The sequence below is a fragment of the Ammospiza caudacuta genome, chromosome 3 (genome assembly GCF_027887145.1).
Source record: "Ammospiza caudacuta isolate bAmmCau1 chromosome 3, bAmmCau1.pri, whole genome shotgun sequence".
NCBI lineage: Eukaryota > Metazoa > Chordata > Aves > Passeriformes > Passerellidae > Ammospiza > Ammospiza caudacuta.
In genome coordinates, this window is record NC_080595.1 from 42,976,567 (window position 1) to 42,996,473 (window position 19,907).

The window sequence follows — 19,907 nt, forward strand, 5'->3', positions numbered from 1 at the left end:
AAAGCAGGCTCACATTACTAAGTGAGAACTTAATTATCTAAGTTTTATGCCTGCAATAAAAGTGCCTGCAAACAGTAAGAGTAGAACGTTTTATTTTTAATTAGTTTTGATTACTGAATCATTATTTTTTGATTACTGAATCATTATGGCCAACATGAGCCTTGAAATATTAAGGGGGAAAAAGAAGACCTAAGAAACCTGAAGGTTGATTATCTGGATATCCAAATTCATCAGAAAGAGTTTCTAGCTTTTCAGTTTCAGATAATAAAATTTTAGTGTCTCTACAGCTTAAGAATCTTTTTAGTGAGCTAGAATTATTGACGTGCTTTTCTAAGGTTTAGAAGAAAGCTTTACAGTCACTCTGACAAAGGTGAAAGCTGTTTTCTGTTTGAACTCATCATTTTAAAAAGTTAAACCCTGAAGTTTTCTATGTGCCTAAGCAGAATATATCTTACCTGAGAACATGGGATTAAGAAAATAGTAATGATTTCCTTGGCTTTTACTCTGAGCCTATGGGCATATGCTTTTATTTTAAACTTTCTTGGCTGTGCTTCTCAATTATAAGGACCCTGGACACCTTCATACTGCTCAGCAGCATAGGGAGTTTGTTAGATAATAAGTTTTTTATATAAAATAAATTTTTAACTTTTATTTCTTAAATAATAATGTTAAATAATAAATAACTCATTTATCCACCTGAGAGATCCAGGCCTTAGAGCAAGTCTCTTACCTAGTTCCTGGAAATGTAACAAACTAACACTTTTATCCTAAAGTTTTACTTCTGAGTGCTTACTCCTTATTTGTCTGGGTATTCAGTTAGTTTAAGAATTTAAAATTATGCTTATCCATAATCTGAAATTTGTTAGCGCAATACTACTAAAGCAGTGCTATGCAGATTATTTGTACAGCAAATAGGCTCAGAAAAGAACAAAAAGTGCCCAAAACCAGGGATACCAAAGGAAGATGTCCCATTCCTTAAAAATTCATCACAAATATTAATATGGGAATCAGACTTAAAAAGAGAAGCGGGTAAATCAGATTACTAAGTTTCTTTTCAGTCTTGTCTAACTCGCTTCAACCCTAATATTTCTTCCATTAATAACTCAAAGCTTCAAAACACAATTTCAAAGCAAAATTTCAGAATACATCATCAATCTTTTCAATCTTTACTTCTGTTTGTTAAGACACCAAAATCAAATGGCAAAAAGAGCATCTTTTATCTTGCAAATGTTTAAAATTGGATTTTGGAACTAAATGCACTTTCCATATTTGCAGATTTATGAAACAATGTCTGAAATAGAGTGTTTGATCCAGAATATGGTTCATTTATTTTAGCATGCTTCATTAATTTTTGTAAGATTTTTCAAATTGGGATGTCTAGATCTACTTTTCTTTAAATATTTTTATTCCTTTCCCAGAAAAAGCTAAAACTACAAGGCTGAAGCAGTCCTTTTATCTACTAACTTCAATTCAGTATTTAGGCCAACTATTCAAGCTTTTCTTCTTTTGCTATCAACAGGTTCCTTCCCATCTTCCTTTGTGCTGATTCTCGATCAGTGGAAACAGAGAATGCCTTCAGGAGCTTTCCACTGTTATCCTTGAAATAGTAAGATCTATTTTTTTGTTACCCTTTAAGATTTTATTTCCTTGGGTATTTGTATTATTATAATTTCTTTCTTTCTTTCTTTCTTTCTTTCTTTCTTTCTTTCTTTCTTTCTTTCTTTCTTTCTTTCTTTCTTTCTTTCTTTCTTTCTTTCTTTCTTTCTTTCTTTCTTTCTTTCTTTCTTTCTTTCTTTCTTTCTTTCTTTCTTTCTCTCTCTCTCTCTTTCTTTCTTTCTTTCTCTTCTTTCTCTCTTTCTTTTTCTTTCTTTCTCTCTCTCTTTCTTTCTTTCTCTCTTTCTCTCTCTCTCTCTACTTCAAGCCTTCCCAGTATTTCAATACACCTCCAGTTTTAAAAACCTGACCCCTAGCAATTCCCCATTATTAAAATATGAGGGCTAGAATTTTTTTGGCTAAAACAAAATTTTAGTGAGCAGTTTTTTAAGGACTGGTATCCAGACACTCCCACTGACTTCACTGGAGCTCCATTTGGATGGATAGCAACTTGTAAGAAGCCACAAAACATGCAGAGCAGCATAAATCCAAGAGATGGAGACAAGGAGGAAACAGCAGAAAGAAACAGAGGTAGGGACTGGGAAAAAGCTCATATTTGGTGCAGCATCTAATTTTTTGAAGAGAGATTAAACCTAGAAATCCCAATACTCTATTTTTTTCAGTGTAAAACAAATTTCCTGAGAGCAATTGAAAACTACTGAGAAAATGTGTTTTTCTATTCTCGTGTTGGCAGTATATCAGAATACAAGGCTACCATTTTGATCAAGAGGTAAAACAAATGGGAAGGCATTCCCTCTTGGGCCACATGGATGCCCCTGGCAGGAGAGGGGCCACAGTGACACTCTGCAGGACTGGCTCCCCACTGCCAGCAGCCCTGGGCTTGAGTGGGCTGTCCCCACATGCCTGTGGGGAACAAGGACAAAATCTGCAGTGGCAGTCATGCCACAGGCATTGTCCATGACCTCATCAAATGCAATTAATTTCTTAATAAAACCTGTAAACAAAGGTACAGATGACATCAGATACATTACCCAATATATACATTAAGTTTATCACAATCTAAACAAAGGATGAAGACACACTGATGCCCTAAGATTTTAGATTTTATATCTTTCAATCCTATCCTGCATCAGTGCATAGGTCTAAACTCCATATAAAGTGCAGTTAACTGTCTTCATGTTTTGCTAAACAAAACAATCCCTGTAGTCCTGAGATCCAAGGACACACCACAGCCTCAGGCCCCAAAAAGTATAAACAAAAGTGAATTGTGGGGAGTGAGCTGGGGGAATATGGCTTCAGTACCTGAAGCTTTAATTGGAGAATTAACCCCTGATATACAAACATACCAAAATTATACTGTCTGAAAAACTCGTGACCATTGTCCATCTTGGATGTACCCTCCGCCAGGCTTTTGCACTGCCCACGGTGTATCTATGGAAGATCTTTAATAAAGGCCCACTTTATTCTCTTAACTCTGTCTAGCCTCTGTTCTAGGTAGCCATTCCAAGGCATCAACATCAGTAAAAGGAGATTATGTATTTGGGTAATAAAGAATAAAGTCAACTGCAAGAGCTAACAGAACAAGACAGGATTGAAATGCATTTGAGAATGGGAGAGATGAAACCTGAGATTTGCAGCTAAATTATACAGATTTAAACCACACTTGTTTCTCAGTTCCCTGTATTATCATACACATCAGGTACCTTAAATCATTCATAAAAGTTGGCAGTACACTCACTCTCTTTACCAAAACAATTAAACACAAGTTAATATATCCTGTTTTAGATTTCAATGCTTTGCCTGTACTCCTTACAAATTCCTCTAGTGATGCTGAAGGCTCACTGTGCCCTGGCAAGGAATGCCAAATGCCACCTAATGAGGAGGATAACCACTGGAAAAGATGAGCTGAGAGGCACAACTCACCCCCTGACAAGGCAGGGAGCACATAAGGAATGTGCTGACCAAACCACACGTACCTAATCTGTTGGAGGGGTTCCTTTTGAAGAGGGCTCGCAGCAGGCTCTGGGCTTCTATGCTCAAAAACTGTGGCATTCCCAGCTTGGCTCTGAAAGAACACAACACTTGAAAAGAAAATAGATTTTTCAAGCTTTTTTTCCATCCCAACGTGGTGGAAACAGCTGAACTGTAGCAATCAGGAAGGGCAGACACATGAAATCCGTGACCAAAGTCTACCTAAGCATAATGCAGAGTGAGAAGGTGATCTTATTCTGCTGATCTTAAGGAAGTTTATACCACTGATGTCTCTAGAAGTAGAGCAGCTTGAATGAATCTCATAAAACTTTTGCAACCTCAACAGCTAATTTTCTTACAGAATTTTTTCACTTTTTCAGTTTGCTAGAATAAATTAGGGACTCAAGAGGAATTTAAACAATCAAACAATGAAAAAAACATATACTAAACTGCATACTGTTTAAAGAGAGTAAAACATTTATCTTGGCCATTCACCACTACACAAAAAAAATGCACTAGAGTGCAAAGCTGAGCTTCAGATACTTTTGTCTCCATTTAACATTAAATGAATGGGACACTGCTAAGGAAAAGATTTGAAACTTGGCAACAGCAAAATATAAGATGCCCTGCAGAAATCTGACTTTCCCACATTCTGAGGATACTGACATTGCCACAAAAAGTAAGATAAATTTGTTTTGTAGGTCCTCTCAGTAATTCACTTCCTACTGTTTAATCTGAAGGCAATTTTAAACACAGGCATCAGCTTTGCAGGTCTTACTAAATTCACACCTTGCATGGCTTTGGAAAGTTCATTACACCCATCATTATTCTCTACTCATCAAATACTTGGGTCCTATGGAGTCTTCCAAGGGTAGAGTTAACTCACAGTTAGAAGAATGAAAGCAGTTTTGATACTCACTTGAGAATGAGTGCCATTGTCTCCTTTCTGTCTTTTCCCTGGAAGGGTAATGATCCCGTCAGCATCTCAAACTGTGGAGTAGCAACAAAATGGTAAATCAAATGTGCATGGGGATGGTCTGCATAGCTGACCACATCCATCTTCTACTTCCAACACAACTGAAAACTAGAGGAAAAGAAATGATCCAACAACCTGTGCACACAAAAAAATGTCACAGCAAGTCTGGACGACTGTTCCATTCCAGAGATGTGTTACAAACTGTTTACACTGATTGTTGTTGTCAACTTTTGGTATGTTTGGGAAGAAGTGCCACATATGGTGCCTCCTCCAGCATCTGTTTTATGACCAATGAGGTATTTGGCTTGGAGAGACTCTTATCCTACATGGATATGGCTCTTCTTAGGTGTTTGGCATGCTCTACCATGCAAGGAAAATGGATTTGATATGCCACTCCCCACCTTTTTAGGTTGAGTCAAACCACCTCTTTGATTGTGTATTTGCAACGCTTAGAGATGCCTCTCCAATATGTTGCAGGAGAAACAAGACTAAACCTCACATTCTCAAGGCTTTTGAGTGTTCCTTTTCTCTCCTGCTTTGGTTCCTCTGGCTGTACTCAGCGATGAATCTCGTAAGTGTCACATTTAACCGAACCCAAATCTCAAAGCAAAACTCAACAGTCATCATCAATTATTTGCCTAAGTCAAGTGTTGAAACATCAATCAGTTTTGGTTCCTTGGAGACACATTAGTGCTTTCAGTAAATTTGACAGGAATTTCACATCTGTAAGAAGTGAAAAAAGAAGACAGAACCCCAGCTGAAGAAGCCTGCCTAACTTGGGTTCAGCACCAGGTCTTTCACACAGCTCTCACCATGGTGTTTTATGGAGTGGCAGCTGCCTTCTCTGACTGAGGGAGGCTGAAGGCTGTGCATCACCAAACATAAAGACATCAAGAACATAATTCAGCTTGGACACAAAGGAAAATTGTGCCCATTGAGGGTAAGTTGAACTGTTATTTGTTTGTGTCTGTCACTCAGGCTTTGGATCTCTTCTGCTATAGTAAGCTAATTAATTAGTGCAATTAATTAATCTAATAATTAATACCCACTGCTGTAAGTAAATACCTGCTAAGGCAGGAAAGATTCTTCTAGCTTTACATACTTTTTGTACCTTATCCCACAAGATATCACAGCGCTCCCAGAAAGCACATTTGTCCTAAGAAAGATTCTTTCATTACCAAAACTTGTGTCAGACTGCCCCACAGCCTGACCCTTCCTCTTGCCCAGATTAAATACAGCTATAGCAGAAGAAAAATATAGAAAACAGAAGAAAACTAATGGTGAAGCTGCTATGCTAATTTTGGGAGAAGGGGAGAGGAGATGTTTAGAAGCCAGATAACTAACTAAATATAGTTAATTGAAGGATTAATCTTCATTAGTAACAAATTACCTCAAGGCACTAAAATGCATAGTAGTAACATAAATAAAACCACTTTAAACAAATTTATACGGCTGCCAAATATAAACAAGATTTGGCAAAACAAATGCATTCACTTCTGCTTGGGTTAGGAGAGGCAAGAAAAGACCTTCCTGGTGGACCTGGAGGAAAGCAGCTCGTTTTCTACAAAGAAACATAATGGGGGAGAATTTTTAAACCTGCCTAGATGACACTGGAGCTTCAATACCATTTTCAAAGTAATTCTGTCCTATTACAGCCTAGTCCTGAAAAAATGGGACTGTGAGTGAAGGGCAGGGAACATGGTTTCCCAGGGCAGCAGCAGAAATGGTACAGATTGTACCAAACCCTCCTCATGATTTCTAGAGCGTTTATGCTCATGGTAAGTACCTAATGTTCACTTACACTTGCCCACGTTACTCTGCTATTATAATAAATCTAATTTAGTGGCACCAACAGTGGCTGTTATGTCTCATTTATGCTGGCATAAATGGGCTTGACACTGCTGATGCAGATGACAGAGATACAAGCCACTGCTTGGTCTGTGACTATGGGGGAAAGGACTGTAGTTCCCACCCACCCCAATATCCCAGGAATACCTGCAAATGCACCGTGGCTGCAAGGGATGGAAACAAGAAGGAAGGAATCTGGAAGAAACTTAAGGTGCAGGAGGGAGCAGGGGGAATGACTGCTATGGAGGCTGCAGGAAAACATTCACTGTGCTGCTGTAATGCCCAGCACTTTGTTACCACATCTCCAATTGTGCAGGCCTCATGCTGAGATGAATTCAGGTTCAGAAGAAATGCAGTTAGCATCAATATTTAAAGTGAAAGGCAGCCATGTAAGTGAAGTGTACCAGAGCTTTTCACTTTAATGAACTTAGCTAAGCAGCATCTGCAAGAAAGCACTAGTTTCTCAATTGCAGTCCTGACTAAATCTGTTGAAGGTTCAAAATGAAAGAACAAGACTGAAAAAAGATTGAAATTGTTCATTTCATCAGTTAAAGCTATCATTTCACTGCACAGTGCCCTGTTTTCCTGCTGATTTTTCCAGAAAGTCAAAAATCTTGCTAAACCTGAAAATGAAAACAGAAGTGAGAATATGCTGCTCACACTCATGCACACAAATAGAGGGGGGGTCACAGAAGGTTGACAAGAAGCTGAGACTAGGGGTGAATGAACTCTGCAGTATTTTTGTCTATTAAGGCAGTCCCTATAGTTTTGCTGGGGGGCTCAATTTTCACTTTCCCTACTTCCCAATCTGTGCAAACCATCTGTTTGCTCCTTCCATCCCACCAATTCACTTCCCAGGTGTTTTTGGAGGGCCACCTTCTGTTAGACTTCTGAAGGCTGCACCTCTCTCCAACCTTGACTTTCTTTCTCTACCAAAGCAAGTGCAAGAAAGGCAAATATTCTTTGTTCCAGTTCAGATGCCTATTTGGAGAATCACAAAATTAGGCTCAATGGGCCTCTGGAGTCACATAATCCCTGCTGAGATCTCAATATACTATGCAGTGACCCCTTTCTCTAGTTTTCAGGGCAGTCTCCAATTTCAGTAGGCAAAGCATGAGCACCTCCCAGAAGATATACAAGTGGGAAGACCTTGGCAAAGAATGCCGCATTTACTGAGGAAATTCAGGATTCAAGAAGTGACCCAAGAAGGTTATTGGAGAAGATAATGAATGAGAAAAAAATCCTCAGACTGGGTAACGACCACAGGAATTTTCCTAATGGATGGAAGGAGAGCAGGTTGGGCAAATTACTTCTGCCCAAGTCTTCTAAAGTTTGTGAGCACAGGATAAAACCCAGAGTTACAAACAAACTTGAAACCATTCTGTTTTGGAAAACAGGGAGAGACACTCTCATCAGAGTGGTCAGGTTGTCCTCTCAACACTTCCAGCCATTTTCCAGGTATCTGAGAACTGCTCAAGCACTCAGTTTAATACTTACAAAATGCATTGAATATTTTTCATTATCTGTGTGTGTGAAACATAATGAATTAGTGCTCACAAAGGGTTGAACCCCTTAACATAGCAACAAGCATAACATACAAAATAATGTTCAGGAAGACAATCTCTTGCACTGGGAATAAAAAAAGGGTAATAATAGAATTTTGTAAAAGAAGATTGATACTTTGATGTCTTGCATTGATTTGTCCAATGTCACAGTACAGTTACTACAAAATTAGTACACAGCTGAATATTTTGGATACCAAAGGGACATTTCTTTTTCTTCTGAAGACTTAATTACTTGCTGACACATATGAACACATTTTTTCTGGTTTGGGACTGCTACCAAGTCATCACAGCCATTTCTCTAATTACATTCCCCTCTCTGCCCACATTACTCTCAAAGGTGTAGAGTGGTTTTTTTCTCAAGAGAAAGAGATACAAATTCCATGAGGTCTGTCACCTTGTAAATCAGCTGGTAGATGAACTAGAGAAGCACTGCTTTGTGAGGCCTTCCAAGAGGTTTGTACATGTTAGATCAGGCAGACCAGTTTATCTGGGCTTCAGAGATGGCAGCGTGGGCTTCAAGAGTCTTGCAGTGGAGCTTCAAAGGTATTAGTTACACATCCAACTTTTTAACAATTGTACATCAAGATCTCTTGATGCAATGCTTTTGCAGAGTATATCCTATCCAAAACCTCCAATGCAGTGAGCAAGATACAGAAAGGCAGAAAAGAAAAACTGTCTAGTCATGATAAAGCACATAAATTCACCGGCAGAAATTATAGAAGTGTTTCAGCAGTCATCACCACATACTAAATGAGAAGCAGGGACTGTCCTTGGGAATGCTGGAAGGGGCGAATTTTAAGATTTATGTACCTGCTCACATACAGTAACCTACCATAAAAAAACTCAAACTGAGCAGCAAACAAACAGAGCAGGTAGCAGTTTCAGTTGTGTGGCCTGTGTCAAAGAGCAGCTGGCAGTAAATGAAGCTGTGCTGTTGTTGACAGTAAAAATCCTGGTGAATAGCAGTTCACAAAATAATTAATGACAAAATTAATAAATAAGACCAGAACTTCATCATTTTCAGAAAAGTTTGTTTTAACTTTTAAGGAGTGTGCAAGGATCATTCAGTTTGATTCTAGTCTGTGCCCTGGTCAGTGGGGGTTGGCAAGAGAAGCAGCAATTCCTCTTCACAGAACAGAACAGAAAAGAGAGTGTTTGGTGGCTCTGATGATGAGGAAGATACAGGCCATGCTATAACTATAGGCATAAAACGTTCCCTTTTTTGATTAACAATTTTAGACATGAAAATTACACTGTCACATACACTTCTTTTGAACCTATGCATATTTCATCAACTGGTGTATTTTCTTCATCTATTTTACACCATACTGCAAAGGGCTTAGGAAGAAAAGATAATAAATAATTTGAATACAATTTAATTTTATTCAGTTTTTCAGACTGACCAAAAAAAAAGCTTCCATAATAGAACATACATGTGACAGAACAAGGAAAACAAGGAGAAAAGAGCACAGGGAAAAACAGAATCAGAAAATCCTCCCAGCTGTTCAGTGTGTGGAAATAAACGTTTTTTGGTCCCAACCAGATAAATGTTGAAAAGGAAAAAAGGTTGAACTGATTGACATATTTTTCTGTAAGATGTCTGGTAACACTTAAAGGCTTAAAACATTAGCTTGGAGTTAAAAGGGTTTTACTTCCTTTAATTTATCTCCTTTTATAGGGATTCTAATGTGTTGAATCCTTAGGGGAGAGTTGAAAAGAGGAATGGAAAGGAAAAAAGAAAAAAAGAAAGCCTAGCAAAACCCAGGGAAGAACAGTCCCGTTTATTAAGAGTTTATTAGCTGGTGAAAGAAGAACAACCATATGCACCATCTTTTAATGGGAGACAAAGAGTGAGAAGACTCAGCCATTCACCAAAACCAAATATATAATAAAAAAGTTAAAGGGTAGGGATAGATTTATTCTGTGAGACATACTCTATTGATTTTTGTGAATAAATGTACATAGTTTAAGAGTGCTGAGTATCCCCAAATGGATTTGTGGCCACAGGAGGTAAGGATATTCCACTCCTCTTATAATTCAGGCAATAAATTACAATATTTATGTAGATTTACTGCTGCCAACCTGCTAGATCAGTGATGTAGGCCCTCCCCAACCCAAACTTTCACTGTTTTTCACACTGCTTCCTATGCTTCCTCTGGTGGCATGAGTAGCCCACTTCAGGTGAACATAATTTAAACATATTCCATGGATTTTGGTATGCAGTGCAACACATAGCTACCAAAACCAGCCCCCATACCACAGGAAATGGGTCTGTATTGTAAGAGCACATTGCTACGCTAATTTCTGCCTCTGGTTCTGCTGTGACAAACATGGTGAGGTGCCGAGTGAGGCACAGCTGGCTGGGGATGGCCATGCCCTGAGCACAGGGGGGATCTGCAGCCTGCACACCTCAGGAGACAGCAGCACCAGCTCTGCTATCCCTGTGAGAGCAGCACGTGCCTGGGGTCTGGGCTCAAGGGACAGCACCGTGCTTGATAAAACAACGCTTCCAAAACCTTACAGTGCTCATACAGCTTTGAAAAAACATCACAGTGTCACAAACCAACTTCCTGACCTTTCCTTCATCTACCTCAGCAACAACAGCACACAGACTGAAGAGGCTGGAGGGGTGGAGATTGAGGGGGGGACAGGTTAGCATCTGAACACGTCATTTTAAAAGGCTGGCTTGAGGAGAGTGCAATACTGTCGCCCTGATGTTTTAAGATTTTCTAAGCCTTCTGATGTTTATATTCTTGTAATGGACTTTCTCACACACTTTACGTAAATAACTTATTGTTTTGCATTCCTTTATAGAAGAGAAAAAATTTGATAGACTGTTGGTTTGTCCACTGTGATTGGAGAGGTGGGACTTGCACCTTCCAATCCACTGTCTCTTTTGGAAATCTATAAATGCTGGAGTCAGAAAAATAAAGGCCCCTTGTTACCTTGGTGTGACAGTGTTCACAGGGGTCCGAGGATGAGGGAAGAGGCGAGGATCTGACTCTATGTTTCAGAAGGCTTGATTTATTATTTTATGATATATATTAAAACTATACTAAAAGAATAGAAGAAAGGATTTCATCAGAAGGCTAACTAAAAATAGCAAAAGAAAGAATGATAACAAAATCTTATGGCTCAGAGAGAGTCCAAGCCAGCTGTGATTGGCCATTAATTAGAAACAACTGCATGAGACCAATCATAGATCCACCTGTTGCATTCCACAGCAGCAGATAATCATTATTTACATTTTATTCCTGAAGCCTCTCAGCTTCTCAAGAAGAAAAATCTTAAAGAAATTATTTTTCATAAAAGATGTCTGTGACACTTCGGGAAGAGCAGCAAGTCCGCATTGTGTTGTTTCACGTCCTACAGTGACACAAAACCTCTCTGAAAAACCTCCCTGACACTGCAATTTTTATCAGAGGGATCTGAAGCCTCCCCCAGCCCCCCCTGCAGCAGATGAGCAGAGTTTGTGCCTTACCATGAGCACGCCAAAGGACCACCAGTCGGCACTCTGCGTGTGCCCGCGCCGGTTCACCACCTCGGGGGCCATGTACTCGATCGTCCCGCAGAACGAGTACGCTCTCTTGTCGTGGTCGATGGCTTCCTTGCTCAGACCAAAATCTACACAAATTGAAGCAGAACAGGGCTCGTCAGCTCTCTAAAAATTATTATTTATGCTTTTGCTGGCTTAAATTGTTTGAACAAAACACGCCAACCGGCTGGTGAAGTGCCCTCCTGTCCCTGTGCCAGAGGCACGAGTGTGCTGAAGCCCTGCCTAGGTGGAGTGCCTGGCACTTGTTAATACACCCTGAAAATATGAATATCATTTTCCCTGTGCAGAATGAGGCTCTGGTTCAAGGCAGAAGGTAGTTTAAATAAGCAGATATATACAGCTCAGGTTTGGTGAAGGCAATGCTAGCAAGGATTCCTGTGCAGCTATATTCCAAAGTACTAGGAATAATAATCCCAGATTACACCAGTGAAAAGGTTGGCTGGACAGTGCCTCTAGAGTGGGAAAGGGATGTCTTTCAGCCATCCTCTGCCTGGATCAAATAGTCATATTGGAAGCATCCTTCCATACACAGTGGCAAGCAGCCAAACCTGTCTGCTTCACATGAGTCAAGAGCACAATTTTACCAAGAAAATGCTATGTTCTCCATGTGCTGTGCAGCAGGGGGGCTGACAAACTGACAGAGAAGCTCAACACTCAAACTGTTCTGGCTTCTAGTTTTTGTAAGCAAACTCCTTCCAACCAGGATGCATACAATATACTGTAGGAAAAAAAAAATCAGCTTATAGGCATAAAGTTTTCTGTTTCTCACATACCTGTTATCTTAATGTGACCCTCTTCATCAAGAAGAATGCTATAAATCAAAAAAAGAAACATTCATTCATTAGCCAGGCACAAAGTGCAGTTAAAAAAACATGAATAAAAGATGTTTAAGTCAGGTAAGGAAACATTGCAAGATTCAAATACTTATGTCCACAAAACCTTAGTGGATTCTGTGGCTCCAGAAAGAAAAATGAACCTCAAAGTTCTTTTTAATCTCATGTCTGAAGCATGCACAGCTTGAAGCAGTTCCATGAGGAGACTCCTCTGTCCTCCACAGAATGTTCAATCAAGGTGGGCATGCAAACAGAGCTCAGGAAGAACAGGGTGCTCAAAGCCAGCAGCTGCAGGGTTTATGCTTCCAGCAGGAGAAGGAGCTACACATTTCCTGTTCTTGTCATAAAAATAGGCAATCACACAAATAATCAAGGCTTGGACTCACTAGACATAAAATTAAGTCCAAAGATTCATGCTGAAGTAATAAAAGTCATCAGAGAGCACAGTGACTAGTCACAGCCCAACTGCATGGATCTCAGCCTCTGCTTTTCAGTCCAGAGCACAGATGAAAATTCAGCCTGGAAGCCAAATTCAAGTGTTCTCACAGTTGCCACCTGCCAACATATTTTTTCTTAACAAAAGCACTCCAACATTTCTGTAGATCACAAAAAGCCGTGCTAGTTTTTGTGGAAACAAGAAGGAACACTGACTTTGAAAAATGATGATTTTGGTACATAAAAACTGACATACTAACGAAGGTGATCTTTCTTCTGGTAATTTCTTTCTGAGTCCTAGTTAGACTCAGTATATTTCTCTTTTTAAACTGATCTACCATGGTACTAGCTATTTTTATATTCCTCTTCTCTTAGAGAATCAATTTGATATAATTATTCAGGAAGAAAATATGATAGAAGTGAACCAAACATAATGGGCTATACTTTTTGTGAAAAGTTGTGTCTGAACTGAAACATAATTGAAAAAATATGCTCTTCTGTCATTCATGTGCTTAGAAAAATCTGTTGTGCAAGTCATCAAAGGCCAGCAACTAAGTCAGTACCATGAGTCCAATAATTAAAGTCTTTTCTTCTCAATAAAAGCATCTTACCTTTATTCTTTCCCCACATTTTTGTTGAACACACAATTTTCAAGTATTAGTCTATACCAGGCATGGTTAAATGTACTTTTGGGACTGCAACCCCTAAACTTGTGCTTCAGAAGAGAACAGAATAAAACACTTGCCAGTGTGAGTGAGCATGAATGTGTGAACTCCCCAGACCTGGAAAAATAGCAGGGGGAATAGAGCTCACAGAAATCAGCCAAAATTTTGCCCCATGCCCAGGAAGCCCCTGTGAATAACAATGCAATTCAAAGGGAATTTCCCCAGAAGCATTGATTTTATGCTTAATGGGTTTTAAATTTCATAATTTCCTATTGAAAATCCACACACACTTTGGTACGCACACGATGTGTGCTCCCCATACTTTGCCCTGGTTAAAGGGCTCACACCTTAACCCTCATTAAAGGGACAAAGGCAACACCAACAGAGCTTTCAGACTGATAATACTGCCTGAGGTTGAGTCAGAGACATACAGCAACTGTCTCATGCTGTTTGCTTAAGCAGCAAAATGAATAGATCATGGCTTCCCAATGGATGTGTATCTCATATCCCCTAAAATGTGATCTACAGTTCCTTCCTCCATCTCATGTTCCCTAATCACCCTTCCACCATGGCCTTGGCCACTGGCAGCTTCCTCTGTGGCCCCTGGCAGCGCCCTTTGGACATCTGGGTGCCTCCACATTTGCCATCTGGCAGCACAAATAATGCTACAGCCACTAACCAAAGATTGTATTTCATGTAAAAAGAAAACAATATGCTAATAGTGAGGGAAAAAAAGGGCAACTGTTGCACTGAATTATTGCACAGTGAAATTAAGAAGAAAAGAACAAAGTACCTGCTTCTAAGAATGCAAATTGTAACAACAGACAAATAGTTTTCCTGTGACAGTAGAAGCAAACTAATTATCTGATCATACTCTCTACTCTCTTTATCTTTGTCACCTTACAATTCCTTTTTATCCCACAATATCCATAGCAGACATTCTATTGTGGCAATCACAATTACTTTAGCTATGGTTTGCAGAACAAACTAATCTGAAATAAGATAGTATTATTCTATGGAAGGGGAAAAACAACCAGAAGCTCTTAATATGGTTCAGGCTTGAGAATAATCTTTCATCTAAATTAATGTTTTGAAATTATAAAAACCATAAAGAAGTAGAATGCTTTTAAATGCAAAGCTAGGTTACAATCATACTGAATGATAAACTTCAGCTAGGAGGTTTTTTTTTCATTTTATTCTTTCAGTCTAATGTCTGAGTGCTTTTACAGGATACTGTCACTGTAAACCTTCTCTTCAAAGCAGTAATAACAGTTATTAGGTGAAAAATATGCCAACACCATAAATAAGTGAACCACACACAGGCTTGGAACAAGAAATGCCACAAAAAAAGGGTGTCCTTAGAGAGAAGGAGACTGAGAGGAGACCTCATCACAGTCCACAGGTTTCTCAAAATGTGAAGAGCAGAGGCAGGCACTGATCTCTTCTCTGTGGTGACAGTGACAGGACCCAAGGGAATGGCCTGCAGTTGTGTCAGGGGAGGTTGAGGTTGGATATTAGGAAAAGGCTCTTCACCCAGAGGGTGGTTGGGCACTGGAGCAGCTCCCCAGGGATGAGGTCACAGCACCAGCCTGACAAAGGAGTGTTTGGACAATGCTCTCAGACACAGGGTGTGATCCTTGGGATTGTCCTGGGGATATTCTATTATTCTATGATTCAACATTTTATCATCAAGACCATCCCACAAACATTCAAATTACTTTCACTGAACTTGGTTTAAAAGTATGCCTTGAGAAGATAAAGGCTGGAAATATCCATGCTAGAGGCTGGGACAGTTAAATTTGTAGTAGAGGAATGACAAAGATCGAGTTACAGGAGAAGTCCCACAGCAGAGCTAGGACTGCAGACTCCTTATCAACTTCTCTGCTGCAGCTTTATCACAGGGGAAAAAAGCTTTTGTTATGGGTTGTTGGCATTGTTTTATATCATGTCTTAAATCAAGGTCGGAACAATTCTCTCCCATTTCTCTCTGGCTCTCTTTATTTTTGGTTTTGAGTCATGTCTTCTGGGCTTTACTTTGAGCTCCAACATCCCCAAATCAATGTGATGTTCTGCCAAATCAAATAAAGCTGGAACTCTGGGGCTGGTTTGGTTGTTGTTTTTTTTCTTTTGGTTGGAGTTTGTTTTGGTTTGGGTTTTGGTTTTTCTGGGTTTTTTTTTGCTTTAGTTTGGTTTTGGAATTTTTTTTTTGGGTGATACAAGTTTCTTTCTAAGTGAGAGCAGTTTTGCAGAAGATTCAACCCACACTTTATGTTAATCAGAAACTGTAGCTAAATTTTCAGGTGGGAGATAAAACCTGAGACTTTATCAAGAGTGTTTTATTTCATTTGGTTATGAAAGTACCAGATGAAGCAGTCAAATATCTACTAAAGGGATGAAGATTCTCACAAATTGTGTTTTGTGACATTTCAGTGTTCACGTGACCCCCATGCCATCTCACCCTGCTGAATGCAAATTCCTCTCTGCTGTAGCTTTGTTGACACCATGAAGCCAAAAAGGGACAGCTTACATCAATGGAGGCTTTCCACCATAAGCCTTTGTCTCTTACTGATTCTCGGGTCTCCCCTCTCTGCACAGGGCAGTTACATTCATAAATCAGTCATGGTTGGCAACACGCTGCATTAAAAAGTGGTGTTTGGCTTTTTTAGAGTATAGAGTCTACACTGTCCCTTGTGTAAACAACTGAGGGCCTTAAAATGTACATCACTCCTTGTTAACCTAAGCCCCTGTTCCAGAACTCAAAGTGCATCTAGCTTTCTGAAAAGAGAAATGGTAAAAATTAATAACAGTCTGTCCATTTTCAGACGGTAGAGTTATTTCTAAGTCACCCATGTCCTTAAACCACAGCATAAGAAATAAAATATGCATCATATACTACCTTATCGTAACTTCCCATTTTTCCATCTTGGTATTTACCATATTCCATGGTATAAACACCATATTGTATAGTTTGATTGAGCAGTTCTTAAGTAAAAACATGTATCACCATTTAAGGAACTCAGTGGCTTCCAGTGTGAGTGAACAATACCTTGTCCCACAAGGGATGCCACTAAAATCACCAAGACAACTCAAGGAGAAGAATTTGTCTGCAACAATTCAAGAGAAGCATCTGCTTGTTCTAAACAAGACTAACCAGAAAGCTCAATTACTTGTCTTTTTGAAGTAAGTACAGCTGACTTGAGAACAACTCCCAGCTGCACTTGAAATTAACTCATCGCTTTGAATTGTTAACATGGATTTTTGCTCAGGGAATCTTAACAAAAAAATCCCCATGAACCTTAAATTTTAATGTACTGAGGGTTCTTCCAAGTGGTTTTAACAGTGCTGGTTTGGGTTTTCTTGTGGGTTTTTTTTTTTTTTTTTGGTTGTTTGGTTGTTTTGTTTTTTAACATAAACAACTCCAATGAGCTTTATTTCAGCATACTCACAGAGCTGACAAGCAAACTCAAACCTATCAGCAGCTATTTTGGGAGCATCTGAAGAACAGCAAAAGCACTGAACAATGAAAGGTCTAATGCAGTGCCTATCTTTAATAAAGGGGAGAGAGGAGGGGAAAGAGAGAGAGAGAACTGGGGAAATTATGAATTAATTAATTTATCTCCAGTTCTGCAAATCTGACAGAGCAAACCTTGTGCTATAATCATGCTGGTAATGCCTCTGCTGCAGATGTGTGTGTGATTCTGCACGTTGCACTTCAAAGGAGAGAGGAATCAAGGGAAACCAAAGGGGAGTAATGGGAATGACTGAGCCCCTGTAAAGACTGACTAGTGAAGAAGAGTTCAGCACCTGGATTGTCTAGGGTACAGAAGAGGGTCTAAGGAAAACATGGTCTCACAACCCCTGAGGCTGCTGCTGAGAGCAGAACAAGCAGGTTGGGGCTTCCAGGAGGACAGGCCAAGGAGCACTGGCCTGCAGGGGCAGTGCAGAAATTTCAAACTAGGTATTAAGAGCAACATTTTAGATGAACAACTGCTGGAGCACTGCCAAGAGGCTTCCTGTGTAGAGCTTGGAGTCTTCGTCAGCTTTAAACCTGGGTTAGCAGCACACCTGTTATGGTCTCGATCCTGCCAGGGGGCAAGGGGAGGATGAGAACATCCTGATATGGTCCTAATTTTCTTTAATCATCTTATTTAGAAAGATATACTTTCCCAGATGTAACAAAAAAATTTAGCATTTTTTCCCCCGGAGAGTAATTTTTTCATTCTGCTGTATGTGTTTCTTTAATGTAAACCTAAAGACCCAGAGAAATCATAGGCTGTCATGCTCTGCTCTCCTAGGTGTGACTGCACATAGGCTTTGCACTTACAGAGCTTTTTTTAGAGGATATGGCTTTCAATCAGAGGCCTTGCTTTATCTCCAGGTATGAATTCCTGGGTCATTCCCTTTCCTATACAACAGTTATATTAATGTATGTTAATTTTACACTACTTCAATTGCTTCCAAATTAAACCGTATCACATTGTAATCCATTTAACTGAAGATCAAAGGCCATAAACACTGTATATACAACAGTGAGAAAATGCAAGAGTGAGGGCTGCCAACTTAACTTCACTCAGTGATCTCTCTGTGTATAGGTCTCCGGTTATGTGAGGATACTTTTTATTTCCTTCCAAAGAAATCTTGTCTCACTTGGCAGACCGGCAACACTCAGGGAGGGATTTTAGAAGAGCAGTACAGTGAAGGGGATGGCTGATCTCAGCTCAGACAAAAATACAGAGAAAACTGGATTCCATCTGTACCTTTTCAACATGCTTCTATGTGACAATGACAAATCAGTGACACCTTCCTTCCTTAGATGAGCTCCAATTTCTCAATTCACTGATCCCTGACTGGAAGCACTTCAGCTTGGTCTGCAGTAATATAAAGTGCTCTCACTTGCAACTTGTCATTGAGAGATGTTTTTTGAGATGCTAAGTGACACTTCCTGCTGGGAACTCAGAAGAATCCAGGTCTCAGTATCTCAAATACAGTGAACAATTTTGACATACACTTAATTTTACCCTTAGTTTCTAACTTCTTCTAAAGCAAAAAATTACAGTATATGCCTAAAAATGTAATGGCATTGTGACATATCTGAATATACAGGTTCATGTCTGGGTACCTTCTAACAGCAGATTCACATACCATGTGTAATCTCAAAAATCAGCCACATCTAAGATCAGAGAGAAAAGCAGTGCATGGTCCAAATGAATGCTCACTAGAATCAAAGTTTAAAACAGAAAACCTACACCTGGAGTTATTCTATTGTGTACATGTTTGTTGATGCTGAATGGATAAAACAGCAATTCAGAATGAAACTGAAACCCAAGAGCTGCTGGCAGACGATGCAAGAGCCTGTGGCTGTGGCAGCTGGGTGTCACCACTGCCTACCTGCATTTCATATCAGAACTAACTGGTACTTTTCTCTCTCCAGTTGTTTAATTGTAGGATGACTTCCCATATTTGCCAAAGACTCTAGGTTCCAATTTTGGCTGCATAAATGGGCAAGACTGGAAAATTTGGTAGCGGACTTACAAAAGTCCGCTAGCCCAAAACCCTGAGAGCTCTTGCTATGTACATCTGTTGAATTCACACAGTACTACTACTGCTACTACTATTTTTCTAACCAAAACACAAAATTGAAGTTAAAATTTAAATCACACAGAATTGCAACAGAGTTAAACAGTCTCCTTCCCTTCAACTTCTCACCTACAAAGTCCACCTTCCATCACTTTTTTTGCCCGTGAGAGAGTGATAACACTCCATCATAAAGAAAGAGCTGCATATTTTTCAGTTTGATGTCACAGAAGGAAAATGCTGCTGTGCTGTTAGACTTTGAAGGTGCAAGCAATTGCCAAAAATTGCTCAGTGGTTATCTTTTATAAATGCTGGTGATCATTACATTAAAAAAGAACTTTGGAATGTTGCAGCCTGATTTATTTGAGTTGTCACAGAAGAATCTATCAAAGCGCCAAGCATAAGGCATAGAATAAAAACAGTATAATGTCACTTCCAGTGACAGCACTGAGGGTGTCATTTGCTCTACTGATGTGTTACAAATAAAAAAGAGAAAGGAAAATTAGGACCACATTATGAGTGAAAAATAGCTGCAAATATAAGTGAGAACAAACATTTTGGAAAATATTTTGCACAGTTAATACAAGTATTTTAAAAGCCCCAATTATCATGTCTCTCATGAGTTAACACAAGTTCTCAGACACGCTCATTTACTTTAAGCAATGGCTCCAGTAAAACTGAACGGTGGCACTCCGTATTCTGTGTGAGCTGGAAGTGGAGCTGCTTTGAGAGGTTTACACTGCATCAGGGGGAAGGCCAGATTAAAGCTGCAAACAGAGAATGGTGCCACTGAGTTAAAGTGCACAGGGATCTGAATTCTTTACTGAAATCATTCACAAAACTGAAGGCCAGGCACACAGAGGTCCCATC

At 39.5% G+C, this 19,907-nt stretch overlaps 1 protein-coding gene across 2 annotated transcripts in view; it reads right to left on the reverse strand.

Moving 5' to 3' along the window:
* Positions 1-19,907, reverse strand: part of RPS6KA2 (ribosomal protein S6 kinase A2) — a 278,084-nt gene that overhangs the window by 43,749 nt on the left and 214,428 nt on the right. For both annotated transcript variants that reach the window (XM_058801242.1, XM_058801241.1), the window contains 4 exons: positions 12,304-12,341; positions 11,456-11,598; positions 4,505-4,575; positions 3,591-3,679 (listed from right to left, as the gene is read on the reverse strand). In XM_058801242.1, coding sequence (XP_058657225.1) covers positions 3,591-3,679; positions 4,505-4,575; positions 11,456-11,598; positions 12,304-12,341 — 341 coding nt within the window. The remainder of the gene's footprint in view (positions 1-3,590; positions 3,680-4,504; positions 4,576-11,455; positions 11,599-12,303; positions 12,342-19,907) is intronic.